The sequence below is a fragment of the Schistocerca serialis genome, chromosome 11 (assembly GCF_023864345.2).
Source record: "Schistocerca serialis cubense isolate TAMUIC-IGC-003099 chromosome 11, iqSchSeri2.2, whole genome shotgun sequence".
NCBI lineage: Eukaryota > Metazoa > Arthropoda > Insecta > Orthoptera > Acrididae > Schistocerca > Schistocerca serialis.
The window spans coordinates 127,943,946-127,961,822 of NC_064648.1; the positions used below are offsets into that span (position 1 = coordinate 127,943,946).

The window sequence follows — 17,877 nt, forward strand, 5'->3', positions numbered from 1 at the left end:
GAGAATGGATTGCTATACCACAGGAAGCCTTTCACACCTTACATACATCGATCCCATCACGCATGGAACAAGTTATGAGGGCTAATCGCAGATCCTGTGCCTATCAGGGGACAGGACACATGCTGAACCGAGGTGTCTGAATTGATAATCATTTCTGCAGAACATGTCCTGTGAATATGAAATTCCTATCTCCAGTCATTAACAGTGTTCTGTTTCTTCTGAACATGAGTATAGTTTGCACCTAGTGCTTGTCTGAGTAGTGTATTTGCTATAGTACCACCAAGTTAATACAACAACTGTGGAATTAATTTCTTCTAAAATAACTTGCATCAAGAAACATGGGAGAGAAGTCTTTAATGTGTATAATCTTTCAAATATTCATGCTTGCTACATTTGCTACGCACAAGTGATGTACATTGGTTGACTTGTACCATCAGTGTTTCTCTCTGATGAAAGACGTAGTCACCTCTCACCCTACCTCATGACATATGAGGATGGTGAGTGGTGACACAATCTGTGCTTCCGCTGTATCCAGTATGGCAACTCGTGCTTCTTAAATATCACTAAATCGCTGTTGATATTACTACTGGCTGGCAAATGAGTGATGAGTGCTGTAATTAGACAATGCCTGAAAATCTAATCTATGTAGTAGCATTTATGGCAGGGTGTTCATTTGGTCTGGATATTAACATCACACAGACACCGGGTCCATTTGCATATATGTTAAAATCTTCTGTACTTCCTTTTCGTGTCTCTCACTCACTCAACAAGCCACCGTCCCATCTCACAAACGACGCTACTCCAATCTGGTGTAACACTATCTTCAATACATTCACTTCGAAGAATATTTCACACTGACAGTTATTTTTTAGAGTTCTTTACTGTAAATATTTGTCCCATATTCTCAAATCAAACCACTAATCAGCATAGCAAAAGCTGTTACACGTCCTTCCTCACACTGCTGCCCTTCAGTTGTCTCTTCCTGTTCCTCTAATTTTACGTTGCTGTTGATTTATGTTGTCATAGTACTTATATGAAAAATCATATACATGTATAATTTTATGCACATATCTATAATTTTCATATTTCACATACCATAAATAATAGTAATTAATGAAATATATAAATAAATAAACACGTAATGAAAACTTCCGTCTCAAGATGTAGTTTAATATGGTACAATCTGATAATTTTGAGGTACACGGAGTGTTGCCTGAGGTGAAACTCATTTCAAAGTTCCAGAAAAAGTGACAGCTTGCACAAGTCAAACATCACAGCTCGTGCCGTTCCATTTACACCGAGACACAAGACGAGGCATAACTTTGCAGTTAATTGTGTACTAAATGATTGTGCAGTTCTCAGAATAAGACAAATGCTGGTGTCTGCTAAAAGCTTCGTTTGAATCAGGAAAAAAAACAAAAATTCCTGGAAATACTCTGTGAGAGTTCATTCTGCCAGTTTTGCTTTAGGAAACGATGGTTAAAATAATTTACAGAAGTCCTGTCATTGTTGTCGTCTTTCACCAATGTTAGATATATTAAATTGTTCTTAAACATATTCCGAGTAGAGGAAGTAGGACAAGAACTTTCTTCTTATTTTCATTCTGATTCAATTATAATAATTAATTACTTGCTGCGCATTAAAATATATAGAAAGAAGCTACCAAGTATAAATAAGCATGCAGTTATATATAAAGAACAAACTGGAAAACTGATGCACTTGTTGTACAATATCAGACGCAATTAATTTTGTCGTACTAGTTAGATACAATCCTTACAGCTGATCACTCGCTTCAGTAACGTCTACAATGAAGACAGCCTTTTGAGAAGAATACTCGTGGACATTTTACAGTGAGGATTCTACAGTCAGAAACTGTTTGTTTCGCCTCAGCGCCAAATTTCTCTCAGCTGTCGAACACAGTTCTTGCTGCAGACTGATGACGTGTGGGTTCCAACACGCCAGTAGTCTGTTCTTGAGAAGGGGGAGCGTTGCTTCGTTACAAATGAAAAAAACGAACAGCAGTGGTCCCTGAACCATGGTAGCTATGTGCACGTAATATACGAACTGTGCTATGCCTTCAGCCTGGTGGAACCCAATTCTAATAATTATGCATACCCCACTTAAGATGATAGTCTTAACTGACACATAAAAAAGTTGTCTCTTGGAGCCAAATTTATCGTCACTATAAATTTTGAGTTGAGTCATGGATTTCTTATTACGTAGGTACATGTACCCCACTAGTCCGAGACAGACCAAATTGTAACCTATAGACAGTGAAATGCCCACCAGAAATATTATCCGACTATAGACCAGGTAATATCTGCTCGTCTTTTCCAAAGCTATACTTGCTCCACATACTATACTCCACGCTATTAATGCGTACAGCACCTGTCGGCGAAATGCCTTTCTCGCTTCAGCAGGTAGTAAGTCGTTAGGAAGCCTCAGGTGGCGAATGCATGCATACATTTGGTAGCAGAACGAGTTTAGCCAGATACAACTGAGGAGTGTGAGGGCACTATCGACCAGCACTGCCGTAGCCAAGTCGGGGACACCGGCCATGCGATACATGACCTCAGAACACAGGATCTGGACTATACCCGTCACCTGGAATGACAAGAATATCATTCCGGGCAAATTACGTAACTGGGGAAGGTACGTGTACACTCCGGCAGTCAGAAAGCGGAAAATAATATTCACGGCTATAAATGAGATTTCTAAAGGTTTTAAGCTGTCAATTTTAAAATCCTTGTATTTCAAGGTGGCATAGCTTAGACTATCTTTGTAGTTCAGTGTTCTTTCTGTTGCCTTTTCATACCCGTCTAGCCCCGATAACTTGTCCGTTGTAGAGTTCGATCCGTTTGTGTAAAGGTGGACACTGCATACATCGAGACTCTTGTGGAAGGAAAAATCGTCACACTTCAACAACAGAATAGCTCTGGAAACGGAGCAGATGGCGTCTGTAGCATTCGACTCCAGACACGACCGGTCTTCAGGACTATCAAAATAGCAGCGAGCGTCGTGTACGGACTGCATCATGCTGAAGGGGACGTCCTGACAAATGCCGAAAGAGTTCGCTGCCATCCAGGCCAAGAGGCAGAGGTTGATGGTCACCCTCTGCGTGTAGGCCAGGTAGCTGGTGACGGGTATGTGGGGTGACCTCTGCACCATGTCGTCCCACAGCTGTACACGGCACTGCTGGCGCTGCTGGATGGTCTCTGGAGGCAGGTCTTCCAGTGGACACGTGGGGTGGTCCAGGGCGTTCGCCAACAGCTGCATGCAGTCGGTGTCCACAGAGAGCGTAGCGTTGCTTCTGTCCTCCAGCTGCCACTCCTCGTCTGCAAGATAGTCACAGCAAGTAGGCAGTGCTCACACAATGGAGGTAGCTGAAATCAGAGTCCCCTCTACACAATAAGACTAGGAGTTGTGGAACTGAATTATCGATGATCGATGGCTAGAGCAGGTCGCAACCAACAAATGCCCAGGAATTATTAACTCAAATGATGTAAGACGGGATGTTAACATAACTTCTAACATTTACAGAGTCATATAACAGATTTATTAAGGGGGGGTAGGTCGTCAAATGGGCCGACTTGGAGCAGGAGAGGCACCACACGACATTTTAATTTCCACTGTCTATACTTTTACAAATAAATTCATAAAACTTTAACAGCATGACCAGGAAGGATTCAGGATTCATATTCATAGTAGTGGAAACTCAAAAACGTAACAAAACACTTTTTTTTTTACATGTGAAATTTATCATTTTTTCACTTACTACTGGCTGCGTTTGTTGCTATAGGTACACTTTTCTTCCTAAGTAAAAGAGATTCTTCGATTACTTTTGCACAGCATACAAACCATAGTTACAGGTGTATGAAACTCTAGAAGTTATTTAGTTTATGAAAAAATGAATGAAATGTTACATTTTAAACTTCATGTTTAGAAAAAATTCAAGTTTTATAGTTAATTATCTCAATTTTTTCCACAGTTTTTTAATAGATCTGGAAAATTCTAGAGTTTCATATGCCTGTAACTACTGAAACTTCCTGGCAGATTAAAACTGTGTGCCTGACCGAAACTCAAACTCGGGATCTTTGCCTTTCACGGGAAAGTGCTCTACCGATGGTAGCTCAGATCTGCCAAGAAGTTTCATATCAGCGCACACTCAGCTGCAGAGTGAAAATCTCATTCTGGAAACATCCCCCAGACTGTGGCTAAGCCATGTCTCCGCAATATGCTTTCTTTCAGGAGTGCTAGTTCTGCAAGGTTCGCAGGAGAGCTTCTGTAAAGTTTGGAAGGTAGGAGATGAGATACTGGCAGAAGTAAAGCTGTGAGGACCGGGCGTGAGTTGTGTTTCAGTAGCTCAGATGGTAGAGCACTTGCCCGTGAAAGGCAAAGGTCCCGGGTTCGAGTCTTGGTCGGGCAGACAGTTTTAATCTGCCAGGAAGTTTCATATCAGCGCACACTCCGCTGCAGAGAGAAAATCTCATTCTGGAAACCTGTAACTACTGTTTGTATGCTATGAAAAATTCATCGAAGAATCTCTCTTACTTAGGAAGAAAAGTGTACCTACAGCAACAAATGCTGCCAGTAATAAGAGGAAAAATGATGAAATTTCACATGTAAAAAAAGGTATTTTACTACTTTTTTGAACTTCCACTGCGATGAGTGTGAGTCCTCAATCCTTCCTGGTCATAGTGACAAAGTTTTATGCATTTATTTGTAAAAGTATAGACAGTAGAAATTAAAATGTCCTGTGGTGACTCTCCTGCTCCAAGTCGGCCCATTTGACGTCCTACCCCCCTTAAATGAATGCTACACAAAATGATCATAAAGAGTTACAACTGCAAGAAACTTTTTTTAAAGTTACCAGATTCAATCTGGTGCAGACCATCTTCAAGACCTCATACCATGATGGTAGGCAGTGCCGGTGCACGGAGCAGGTGCTACAGCTTCACGAACGCTAACTGCTCAAGTTGTAGTGCCTGCACCATTCACGGCCACCACCTACCACCATGGTATGAGATCTGAAGATGGTCTAAAGCAGACCGAAACCAGTAATCTCAAAAAAATGCATTGTTGGAGTTGTGCGTCCATGGTGACAGAGTTACTCTGTAAATATGCAAAGGTATGACGCAGTTAACAATGTTTAACCTCATTAAAACACACACTGAAATGAAAGGAGTTAGGCCAGTATTTGTGACTGATGTATCTAACAACAACATGGAGCAACGAGTTACATCTTGCTGTGCTTTGTTGCCAAATTTCTGTGTTGTCTCACTCAAGAGTGTTAGCCACACAAAACTTAAAGTACCCTGTATGTGAAGGTTAATCCCATGAACTACTGAGGGGACTTTGATTCAGTGATACACCGATTCACGAGGAAGTCCACTGTATATGTAATTTACAAATATTTCTTGCATCATGGCTGAATTATAAACAATTAAAGTACCCTGTAGCTCGGAAAATGAAGCCATTGGCATCTTAAGGCAAATGGCAGAATTCCTTGAAATCATCCATAAATACATATTAGAAATGAAATTCTCCTATCTCATTTCCCTGTCTGTGTGCTAAGTCTAAGTTCAGAAACAGCAGTAGGCATTTTTTATGTGAATTCACTATTAGATAGACTTATTCTTGACCAATGTTGGTCTGTATAACTTGCAAATTGCTGGTCTGTAGATACATAGTGCTACCCATAAGAAGCTGTTGGGCAGATCGGTAGTAATGTAATAAATATGTGGTACACTACTGGCCATTAAACTGCTACATCATGAAGATGACGTGCTACAGACACAAAATTTAACCAACAGGAAGAAGATGCTGTGGTATTTCAATGATTTGCTTTTCAGAGCATTCACACGAGGTTGGCGCCGGTGGCGACACCTACAACGTGCTGACATGAGAAAAGTTTCCAACCGATTTCTCATACACAAACAGCAGTTGACCGGCATTGCCTGGTGAAACGTTGTTGTGATGCCTTGTGTAAGAAGGAGAAATGCGTACCATCACGTTTCCGACTTTGATAAAGGTCGGATTGTAACCTATCACGATTGCGGTTTATCGTATCGCGACATTGATGCTCGCGTCGGTCGAGATCCAATGACTGTTAGCAGAATATGGAATCGGTGGGTTCAGGAGGGTAATACGGAACGCCGTGCTGGATCCCAATGGCCTCGTATCACCAGCAGTCAAGATGACAGGCATCTTATCCGCATGGCTGTAACGGATCGTGCAGCCACGTCTCGATCCCTGAGTCCACAGATGGGGACCTTTGCAAGACAACAACCATCTGCATGAACAGTTCGACAGCGTTCGCAGCAGCATAGACTATCAGCTCGGAGACCATGGCTGCGGTTACCCTTGACGCTGCATCACAGACAGGAGCGTCTGCGATGGTGTACTCGACGACGAACCTGGGTGCACGAATGGAAAAACGTCATTTTTTCGGATGAATCCAGATTCTGTTTACAGCATCACAATGGTCACATCCGTGTCTGGTGATATCTCGGTGAACGCGCATTGGAGCGTGTATTCGTCATTGCGATACTGGCATACCACCCGGCATGATGGTATGGGGTGCCATCGGTTACACGCCTCGGTCACCTCTTGTTTGCATTGACGCCACTTTGAACAGTGGACGTTACATTTCAGATGTGTTACGACCCGTGGCTCTACCATTCATTCGATCCCTGCGAAACCCTACATTTCAGCAGGATCATGCACGACCGCACGTTGCAGGTCCTGTACGGGCCTTTCTGGATACAGAAAGTATTCGACTGCTGCCCTGGCCAGCACATTCTCCAGATCTCTCACCAATTGAAAACGTCTGGTCAATGGTGGCCGAGCAACTGGCTCGTCACAATATGCCAGTCACTCCTCTTGATGAACTGTGGTATCGTGTTGAAGCTGCATGGGCAGCTGTACCAGTACACGCCATCCGAGCTCTGTTTGACTCAATGCCCAGGTGTATCAAGGCCGTTATTACGGCCAGAGGTGGTAGTTCTGGGTACTGATTTCTCAGGATCTATGCACCCAAATTGCGTGAAAATGTAATCACATGTCAGTTCCAGTATAATATATTTGTCCAATGAATACCTGTTTATCATCTGCTTTTCTTCTTGGCGCAGCAATTTTAATGGGCAGTAGTGTGTATCAAATATTTCACAGGAAGAATATTATTTTCTGGGTTAAGGAAAATGCCTATTACATGTAAGAGTTGGGAGGAAACCCTCACACATTATACATGTGTCACCACAGTAGCTGCTAGGACGGTAGTTTTTTGAACAGTGCATGAATGTTATTAAACTGCTTCACAAACATGGTGTACACCTCAGCCTGAAGACAAGGTAATCATGGATGGCTACAGTAGGATGGAGCTCCAGCACACTTTGATATTAAGATGTGTCAGTTCCTTAATGACCAGTCTCACCCTGGATGGAGCATCATTCTGGAGCACCTCCAGTCCCATTAAAAAGAGTACAACAAGTTCCGGTTCTTAGCATGTCAGCAACTCATTATTAGGAATTATGAAGTCCTCAACAATTCAGTGTTAAAAAAACTGATGAAAACTTGTGTAAAAGTGCTGAAGAGTCCTTTTGAAGCTTAGAGTCAGGAACAATTTGCAGGATTCCAAGAAGACATGGAGGAACACTGTGATCTATGTAACACAGGGGGTTCTATATACAAATCCCTTGAGTTGTTTGGCTATAGAGAACCCGGTGCAAAGTTCCAGTTTCTACAATTAGTCAGCTCCAAAGTTGTGGGACTGAATTGCTTCGGCAGCAAATTCAGAAATTGAATGTGGGTGGCAGTGAGAAATACAAAAAAAATTGTTGGTAAATACAAATTAGACCTATCTCCCAATGCATAAAATAGTGGGAAATTTAAAAATTCAATTGGCAGATGGCAAAAAATTGTGGAATAGCAGCAGTTTAAAAATTTGTAGGAAAAAGCCAACTTGCCTAGTTGTGACTTGTACCCCTTGCCTCGCTTCCTTCTATCTCCTCCTTCCTATCTCCAGACAATAAGAAATGAAAGAACCAATCAAAAATTCCAAGATTTCATAACTGACACAATTTACTTAATGGAAAATTAAAAGGCCTATCACTGACCCCCTCTCCCTGCCTCCAACAAATCATGGCAAGCTGTTTAAAATGAAACAGCCAATTAAAAATTCTCAACATACATTTGTGCTAGTAGAAAATTTGAAACATCTCTCCCCTCATCTTTCCAACCAATCACTGTGAACTATTAAAATGGGGCAACAGAATGTGCTTTTAAATAAATAAATAAACCCAAGATGACAGAACAAACCCAGTTGTGTTGATGGGGAAATAAAAAATCTCCCCTCCTCCCCTCTCCTCTTGATCAATTAAAAAAAACCAAGATGAGGGAACTAACTCAATTGTGTTTTTGTCCCACCTTCTTCCTCCTCTTCTCTTTCTAACTGACTGCAACAAAGTATTAAAATGAAATGATTCATCTGCTCAGAATGTGGTAAAAAAAAAGAAGGAAGCTATCTAAATTGTACTTCATACAAAACACCCCCTCCCCCTGCTCTCCAGCCAATCATAGTGCAGTATTTAAATAACGTGTAAAAATGAAGCCAAGTTGCATTATCTATGTCAAGTTGCATTATCTACACACACACACACTGCATAATGAACCAGAAAGACCAAGTTAGACTGTAGCCCATCGGGCTTGTACTCAAAAGTATCCAAATGAAATGAATTATTTGTCTAGAAATACATCAAACATTTAAAATGTGTGAATTGTGTAAAAATGTTGTCAATTATGATTTCATCACTTATTTACTCCCTGGCACTACACCCCATGCAGCACCTTGGCCTCCTAGACAATCCCTGCCAACTCTTCTCTGCTGGCTGCCTTAGGTCTCTATCTTCTAACCCCCATTCTTCTCAACTCGTCCTCCTCCTCGTTATCTAACCATCTGGTCCTTGGTCTGCTCCATATATGGTGTCCACCTGATTTGCCATTGAATGCTCTCTTGTCTGTTTTGCTCTCCATCCTTTTTTTTTATGATGTACCAACCAACGCATTCTATTAACCTTTACTTCTGTCACCATATCTGGTTTGTTATACAATGCTCATATCTCCCTTACTATTTCTGATTTGCCAAAAACCCCTATCTTTCACTGGTCCATAGATTTTTCCTTAGTATCCTCCTTTCCATTCTACTAACAAATCCTCATGACTGTCCAAGTCTCTGCACTATACAATCAGCTTCAGATTCCTACTAAGGGTTCTTGCTTTAAATACTTCAATCAGTGCTGCAGTCCTTGCACATATTTCTTTTCTCATATCATTATTCTCAGTTACCACTGACCCAAGATATTTAAAGCTCTCACAGCATTCATGCTCTTTCCCATTCAAAGCCACGCTTCTTTCTCCTTCGCCATACTTCTTCCTGTATGTTAACATATACTTGGTCTCTGACTGATTAATCATTGGCCCTATCTCCACTCTATATCTTCCTAATTTTTCAAGCTTTTCTTCCAGGTCCTCTTTCCTCCTGGATAACAAATCGGTATCATATGCATACATGAGATCTTGCATCACTCTGTTAAACAGTGTTCTCCCAGGGTTGCTGCTTTGTGTCTTTCGCATTACCCTCTCCAAAGCGACATTAAACAGAATAGTGACCTCACCCTTTACTTCGCACACTGTTCCTCTCAAAGTCATTTGAACCAGTCTCATCAGTTTGTTGGGTACTCCTGCCTGCCTGATTTCATTGCTAACTTCAAATATCGTGGATGGACTTGTCCAACAGTCGCATCTGTGAATTACACTGCTAGCTGTATATCATTGACTATGAAATTATAAAACGACTATGAAACATACTCTCCATAGATACTTTAGAACCAATGTCAGCTAATACAGTGTGATTAATGAATTAGCATTATACAGTTGCTATAAATCAAAGAAACCTGTTACCATTTGTGCTGGTCTTCTCTGTATACATTCAATATCCCCTCTTAGTCCTATATGGTACATGTCCCAAACACTTCAGCAATATTCCAGAAGTGGTCGCATGAGTGATCTGTAAGCAATATCCTCTGTAGACTGATTGCACTTCTCCATTATTCTACCAATAACCCAAAGTCTGCTACCTGCTTAACCCATGTTTGAGCCTATGTGATCATTCCATTTCACATCCCTACAAAGTACATCTACATCTACATCTACATCCATACTCCGCAAGCCACCTCACGGTGTGTGGCGGAGGGCACCCTGAGTACCTCTATCGGTTCTCCCTTCTCTTCCAGTTTCGAATTGTTCGTGGAAAGAAAGATTGCCGGTATGCCTCTGCGTGGGCTCTAATCTCTTTGATTTTATTCTCATGGTCTCTTCGCAAGATATACGTAGGAGGGAGCAATATACTGATTGACTCCTCAGTGAAGGCATGTTCTCAAAACTTCAACAAAAGCCCGTACCGAGCTACTGAGCGTCTCTCCTGCAGAGTCTTCCACTGGAGTTTATCTCTCATCTCAATAGTGCTTTCGCGATTACTAAATGATCCTGTAACAAAGCACGCTGCTCTCCGTTGGATCTTCCCTATCTCTTCTATCAACCCTATCTGGTATGGGTCCCACACTGGTGAGCAGTATTCAAGCAGTGGGCGAACAAGTGTACTGTAACCTACGTCCTTTGTTTTTGGATTGCATTTCCTTAGGATTCTTCCAATGAATCTCAGTCTGGCATCTGCTTTACTGACGATCAACTTTATATGATCATTCCATTTTAAATCCCTCCTAATGCCTACTCCCAGATAATTTATGGAATTAACTGCTTCCAGTTGCTGACCTGTTATATTGCAGCTGAATGATAAAGGATCTTTCTTTCTATGTATTCGCAGCACATTACACTTGTCTTCATTGAGATTCAATTGCCATTCCCTGCACCATGTGTCAATTCGTTGCAGATTCTCCTGGATTTCAGTACAATTTTCCATTGTTACAACCTCTCAATATACCACAGCATCACCTGCAAAAAGCCTCAGTGAACTTCCGATGTTATCCACAAGGTCATTTATGTATATTGTGAATAGCCACGGTCCTACGACAGTCCCCTGCAGCACACCTGAAATCACTCTTACTTGGTATTTGTATGAGGCATTTGAGATATATGAGGTATTTCTATGAGTTGGCCGATTCCAACAGTGACTGACTGATATCATGATCATAGAATACTACGTATTTCATTTTGTGAAAAGCACAATTTTACCTTTCTGAACATTTAAAGCAAGTTATCGGTCTTTGCATGATTTTGAAATCTTATCAGGACGTGACAGTATTTACACCGCTACTGACAGTATTTATGCAGCTACTCTTTGACAGTACCTCATCACTGGTAACTGCATCATTTGCAAGAAGTATGAGGTTACTATTAATTTTGTCTGCAACGTCATCAGCATACAACATGAACAGCAACGGTCCCAACACAGTTTCCTGGGGCAAATCTGAAGTCAGTTCTACATCTGACGATGACTCTCCATCCGAAATAGCACACTGTGTCCCTCCTACCAAAAGGTCCTCAATCCAGTCACAAATTTCGCTTGATACCCCATATGATCATACTTTTGACAGTAAGCATAGGTGGGGTACTGAGTCAAATGCTTTTCGGAAATCAAGAAATATTGCAGTTATCTGACTGCCTTGATCCAAAGCCCTTAGTATGTCACGTGAGAAGAGGGCTAGTTGGGTTTCACATGACCAATGATTTTGGTTCTGTGTACAATGGAGGTTCCCTCCCATTATGAACTGCTCTACTGCATATATATCTATCCAGTTAATGCACAACTATTCATTTAAACTTGAGCCGTAGTTCCTCTGTATGCTCCTGCCCTGTGCCGAAAGTTTCAAGTTCTTCATTGAGATATGACAATACTGATTTATTAATTAGTTTAGTGGACATATATATCTTATTGCTTGATCTGGTTGTCCTTGGTACCTTGGTAATCATTGTTGCCACAACCACATCATGGTCACTGATAACAGTGTCGATGAGTACTTCCTCAAAGAGGTCTGGTCTGTTTGTTGTCATTAGATTCAACATACTTTCGTAATGAGTAGGGTTCCTAACTATCTGTTCTACGTACACTACTGGCCATTAAAATTGCTACACCACGAAGATGACGTGCTACACATGCGAAATTTAACTGACAAGAAGAAGATGCTGTGGTATGCAAATGATTAGCTTCTCAGAGCATTTACACAAGGTTGGCGCCAGTGGCGACAACCACAACATGCTGACATGAGGAAAGTTTCCAACCGATTTCTCATCCACAAAAAGCAGTGGACCGGCATTGCCTGGTGAAACGTTGTTGTGATGCCTCGTGTAAGGAGGAGAAATGCGTACTATGACGTTTCCGAGTTTGATAAAGGTCGGATTGTAGCCTATGGCGATTGTGGTTTATCATATCGCGACATTGCTGCTCGCGTTGGTCGAGATCCAATGACTGTTAGCAGAATATGGAATCAGTGGGTTTAGGAGGGTAATACGGAATGCCATGCTGAATCCCAACGGCCTCGCATCACTAGCAGTCGAGATGACAGGCATCTTATTCACACGGCTGTAACAGATGATGCAGCCACGTCTCGATCCCTGAGTCAACAGATGGGAACGTTTGCAAGACAACAACCATATGCAGCTCGACGACATTTGCAGCAGCATGGACTATCAGCTTGGAGACCGTGGCTGTAGTTACCCTTGACACTGCATCACAGACAGGAGTCCCTGAGATGGTGTACTCAACGAGGAAGCTGGGTGCACTTATGGCAAAATGTCATTTCTTCGGATGAATCCAGGTTCTCTTTACAGCATCATGATGGTCGCATCCGTGTTTGACGACATCTTGGTCACATTGGAAGCTTGTATTCATCATTGCCATACTGGCGTATCACCTGGCGTGATGGTATGGGGTTCCTTTGGTTACACGTCTCTGTCACCTCTTGTTCGCATTGACGGCAGTTTGAACAGTGGATGTTACATTTCAGATGTGTTACGACCCATGGCTCTACCCTTCATTCGATCCCTGTGAAACCCTATATTTCAGCAGGATAATGCATGACCGCATGTTTCAGGTCCTGTACGGGCCTTCCTGGATACAGTAAATGTTCAACTGCTGCCCTGGCCAGCACATTCTCCAGATCTCTCACCAATTATCAATGGTGGCCAAGCAACTGGCTTGTCACAATATGCTAGTTACTACTCTTGATGAACTGTGGTATCGTGTTGAAGCTGCATGGGGAGCTGTACCTGTACACGCCATCCAAGCTCTGTTTGACTCAATGCCCAAGCGTATCAAGGCCGTTATTACGGCCAGAGGTGGTTGTTCTGTGTACTGATTTCTCAGGATCTATGCACCGAAATTGTGTGAAAATGTAATCACATGTCAGTTCTAGTATAATATATTTGTCCAATGAATATCCATTTATCGTCTGCACTTCTTTTTGGTGTAGCGAGGATCCACATGAGAGGATAGTCATAGAAGTACCTCTGGTAACAGTATCACAGGTGCACGACTCTTGGAAGCTCTTCCAACACACCAGTTCACAGTAGCAGTATTGTAAGAAACACTTGTTTGCACCCCACACACAATCAGCTACTTGAGTAGCAGACTCTGATGCACGGTGCATATGGGGGGATCCTGCAGTTCTCAACCCTATGGCAACTTAGATCCAAAGGGCCACAATCAGTTCTGGGGACAATGTTGCAAAGCGTGAGCTTTGCTGAAACTCCATGCACAAGGTTGGTCTTCTCAACCTGCTCTGCCAGTTGCTGGAATGACCCAAGAATGATTTCCAAGGCCAGATGACAGGCGTCATATGTCCCCCCGTGTGTCACAGTCTGCAGTTGGTTGCACCTTGTTCCCTCAATGGCTGCCAGAATAGCCTCTCCAGCATGCTGAATGACGCCCACAGGTGTACAAGCTGAGTGCACCTGGTGCCCTTCCCTGTCCCTTGCTGCTATTTCCATAAGGGGTACCATCATTTGCCTTACATTTGAACTGCTGACGATTAATGAACCCCTACCTGTTGCGTTTACCTCCTCTTGACACCAGACAACAACACCAGACAACACAGGTTTTCCCAAAACGGTGAAGTGAGTCCCACTGGCTCAGTTTCGTTTTCAATGAAAGACAGAACCTAAGACTTGTTGATCAGGGGGATTGGTACAACATCCTGAGTCCTCCCTGGTCCCCATCCACCCTACACAGGATGCCTAGATCTTCCATTGACAAGCCACTCGCAGCCAAGTGGACGATTAGTGACGGATTGTGTTGTTTCCACAGAGCAGCGAGGATCCACATGAGAGGATAGTCATAGAAGTACCTCTGGTAACAGTATCACAGGTGCACGACACTTGGAAGCTCTTCCAACACACCAGTTCACAGCATCCGCCAATCGTTTGACAGCAGTCTGGGCAATTTTGCAGCTGCTTAGAATGTCATCCAATTCATCCCGTGTTGTGCATGTTATATGTAGGCTTCCATACACTTTTCGAGCACAAAGGATCTTCAAATTAATTATTTCCACATCTAAGTTTTTCTATGATGATTGCCAAATGTTACAGTAGTATTTCCATGTCTAAAATACGTAAGGGGTATTGTCATTTCAATCTCGGGAAGTATTATTGATGGTTCATAGAGCGACATGTCATCTCCTATCGTATCACCACATATATAATCACCATCACACACACTTGTTCAATTTTTTCATACTGAATGATGTATAGTTTCCAATGTAATTCATAGATGTGAATGACAAACTTCTTCATAAACGATTTTTGAACTTATCAATGAAAAAATAGTTAACAGCATTTTTACACAATTCAGATAAATTTTTAAGTGTGTGTTGTGCTTTTTTTTATATATATATATAGGTAATTGAGATGTACAACTACTTTTGAGCACAGCTTAGAAGAGGTTACATTGTAACTGGCTCTTTCAGTTTGATGGAGGTTAAAATACTAACCGCCGGCCGAAGTGGCCGTGCGGTTAAAGGCGCTGCAGTCTGGAACCGCAAGACCGCTACGGTCGCAGGTTCAAATCCTGCCTCGGGCATGGATGTGTGTGACGTCCTTAGGTTAGTTAGGTTTAACTAGTTCTAAGTTCTAGGGGACTAATGACCTCCGCAGTTGAGTCCCATAGTGCTCAGAGCCATTTGAACCAACCAAAATACTAACCTCTGATTGAAGGGGAGTTATGTCTTTATGCAATTTTATGTAAATAATGCAGCTTGTTGTCATTTTTACGGATCATTTTAATACTCCACTCTGACTGGCTAGAGAGGAGTGGAGAGGGTGTGGGTGTAAGAAGCACAATTGAGCTAGTTCCCTATCTTGGATTTTTTGAAATTTGTGTATTGAAACAACGTTCTGATTTATTGCTCCACTCAAATTCTTCACTGTGGGTTGTTGGAAATAGGAACAGGAGGCTTGAGAATAAAGTACAATTGAGGTAAGTCTCTTTTTTGATTGACTGGCAATAGCGAGGAGGAATGGATGTATCTGTGTGTGGATGGAAGGGGTTGGAGCTCGTACAGGTCACACGGTTAGCGCTCGACTTTCTTAAGATGAACATTGATGAGGTGATGGTTCGACTCCCGCTCAGCCTCAATTGTTAATCTACATTTTTTTCATCACTGGTCATATTATCTAATTTATATGGCATTTGAGAGGTAATATCACTTAAAAAAAACATGTATTTGCATGAAGTTTGACTACTTACTCTTTTTAATTAAATTTAAACATTAGAACAAACATATTTGTAATTATTGACAAGTAAATGTAGAAAGGCATAGAGTTCTCCTGAAAATGTATCTCTGTTGCGATTTGTGAAATCCCTTATACATGCAGTCTGGTAAGGTACCCGGAACTACTTTGCAATTTGACGCATCGAGCTGCAGACACAGCGGCAGGCCCCATTTGCCAGTTAAACTGCATAGGGGCGACACATTGCTAATGTAAGGAGAACAAATAGTGTAGATACAAATTTACTGAGTACCTTAGAATTTACCAAAATGAAGGCTTGAGCGGGAGACGAACCGTCACCTCATACACTTTCACTTTACCCAGCTCGAGTGGTAACCACTTCACCACCATGAAGTCTTGTGCTCATACACCAGGTATATAGTTAACATGTAAAACTTCTCTTGTGGTTTTCTTGGAATTGCCAGAGTAGTGCCTACTAAATGTGTACGATGTTTGAAATAAATTCATGATCTCAGCGTCGTTGCTTTCTCTTGTGATTGACGGTGGAGAGTAGAGTGGACATCACTGTCACGAGCAGTGAGCACCGTGACCGTGTCCGAATGCATCGAGGTGTATTCAGCGCAGCTACAGAGATAGAGGAGAGGTAAGAAACAAAACGAAAAGCAATTACTCTGCAACGATCCACCAGAGGCCACATTGTACATTTGTGAGGTGGGAGGTTGTGTTTATTGTTGGGCCTACCCTTGAGATGCAAAATTAAAGTCTCCATAATCGGAAAATGAAGTAAAGCTCCCTATGTAATCAAGCGCATTTACTTTTGACAGGTAATGAAACAAGTCGTGCGGGATATGACATCTTATTAAATCTGAATTTAACAGGGGTAGACCCACCTCTGACATTCAATAGTCATACACTAAATACACTCCTGGAAATTGAAATAAGAACACCGTGAATTCATTGTCCCAGGAAGGGGAAACTTTATTGACACATTCCTGGGGTCAGATACATCACATGATCACACTGACAGAACCACAGGCACATAGACACAGGCAACAGAGCATGCACAATGTCGGCACTAGTACAGTGTATATCCACCTTTCGCAGCAATGCAGGCTGCTATTCTCCCATGGAGATGATCGTAGAGATGCTGGATGTAGTCCTGTGGAACGGCTTGCCATGCCATTTCCACCTGGCGCCTCAGTTGGACCAGCGTTCGTGCTGGACGTGCAGACCGCGTGAGACGACGCTTCATCCAGTCCCAAACATGCTCAATGGGGGACAGATCCGGAGATCTTGCTGGCCAGGGTAGTTGACTTACACCTTCTAGAGCACGTTGGGTGGCACGGGATACATGCGGACGTGCATTGTCCTGTTGGAACAGCAAGTTCCCTTGCCGGTCTAGAAATGGTAGAACGATGGGTTCGATGACGGTTTGGATGTACCGTGCACTGTTCAGTGTCCCCTCGACGATCACCAGTGGTGTACGGCCAGTGTAGGAGATCGCTCCCCACACCATGATGCCGGGTGTTGGCCCTGTGTGCCTCGGTCGTATGCAGTCCTGATTGTGGCGCTCACCTGCACGGCGCCAAACACGCATACGACCATCATTGGCACCAAGGCAGAAGAGACTCTCATCGCTGAAGACGACACGTCTCCATTCGTCCCTCCATTCACGCCTGTCGCGACACCACTGGAGGCGGGCTGTACGATGTTGGGGCGTGAGCGGAAGACGGCGTAACGGTGTGTGGGACCGTAGCCCAGCTTCATGGAGACGGTTGCGAATGGTCCTCGCCGATACCCCAGGAGCAACAGTGTACCTAATTTGCTGGGAAGTGGCGGTGCGGTCCCCTACGGCACTGCGTAGGATCCTACGGTCTTGGCGTGCATCCGTGCGTCGCTGCGGTCCGGTCCCAGGTCGACTGGCACGTGCACCTTCCACCGACCACTGGCGACAACATCGATGTACTGTGGAGAGCTCACGCCCCACGTGTTGAGCAATTCGGCGGTACGTCCACCCGGCCTCCCGCATGCCCACTATACGCCCTCGCTCAAAGTCCGTCAACTGCACATACGGTTCACGTCCACGCTGTCGCGGCATGCTACCAGTGTTAAAGACTGCGATGGAGCTCCGTATGCCAC

At 43.0% G+C, this 17,877-nt stretch overlaps 1 protein-coding gene across 1 annotated transcript in view; it reads right to left on the reverse strand.

The window, feature by feature from the left end:
* Window positions 1-919: 919 nt before the first annotated feature.
* LOC126426932 (uncharacterized) overlaps window positions 920-17,877 on the reverse strand; it is a 126,540-nt gene continuing 109,582 nt past the window's right edge. Inside the window, exon 7 of the mRNA XM_050089040.1 lies at window positions 920-3,335. Coding sequence (XP_049944997.1) covers window positions 1,846-3,335 — 1,490 coding nt within the window. The 3' untranslated portion in view covers window positions 920-1,845. The remainder of the gene's footprint in view (window positions 3,336-17,877) is intronic.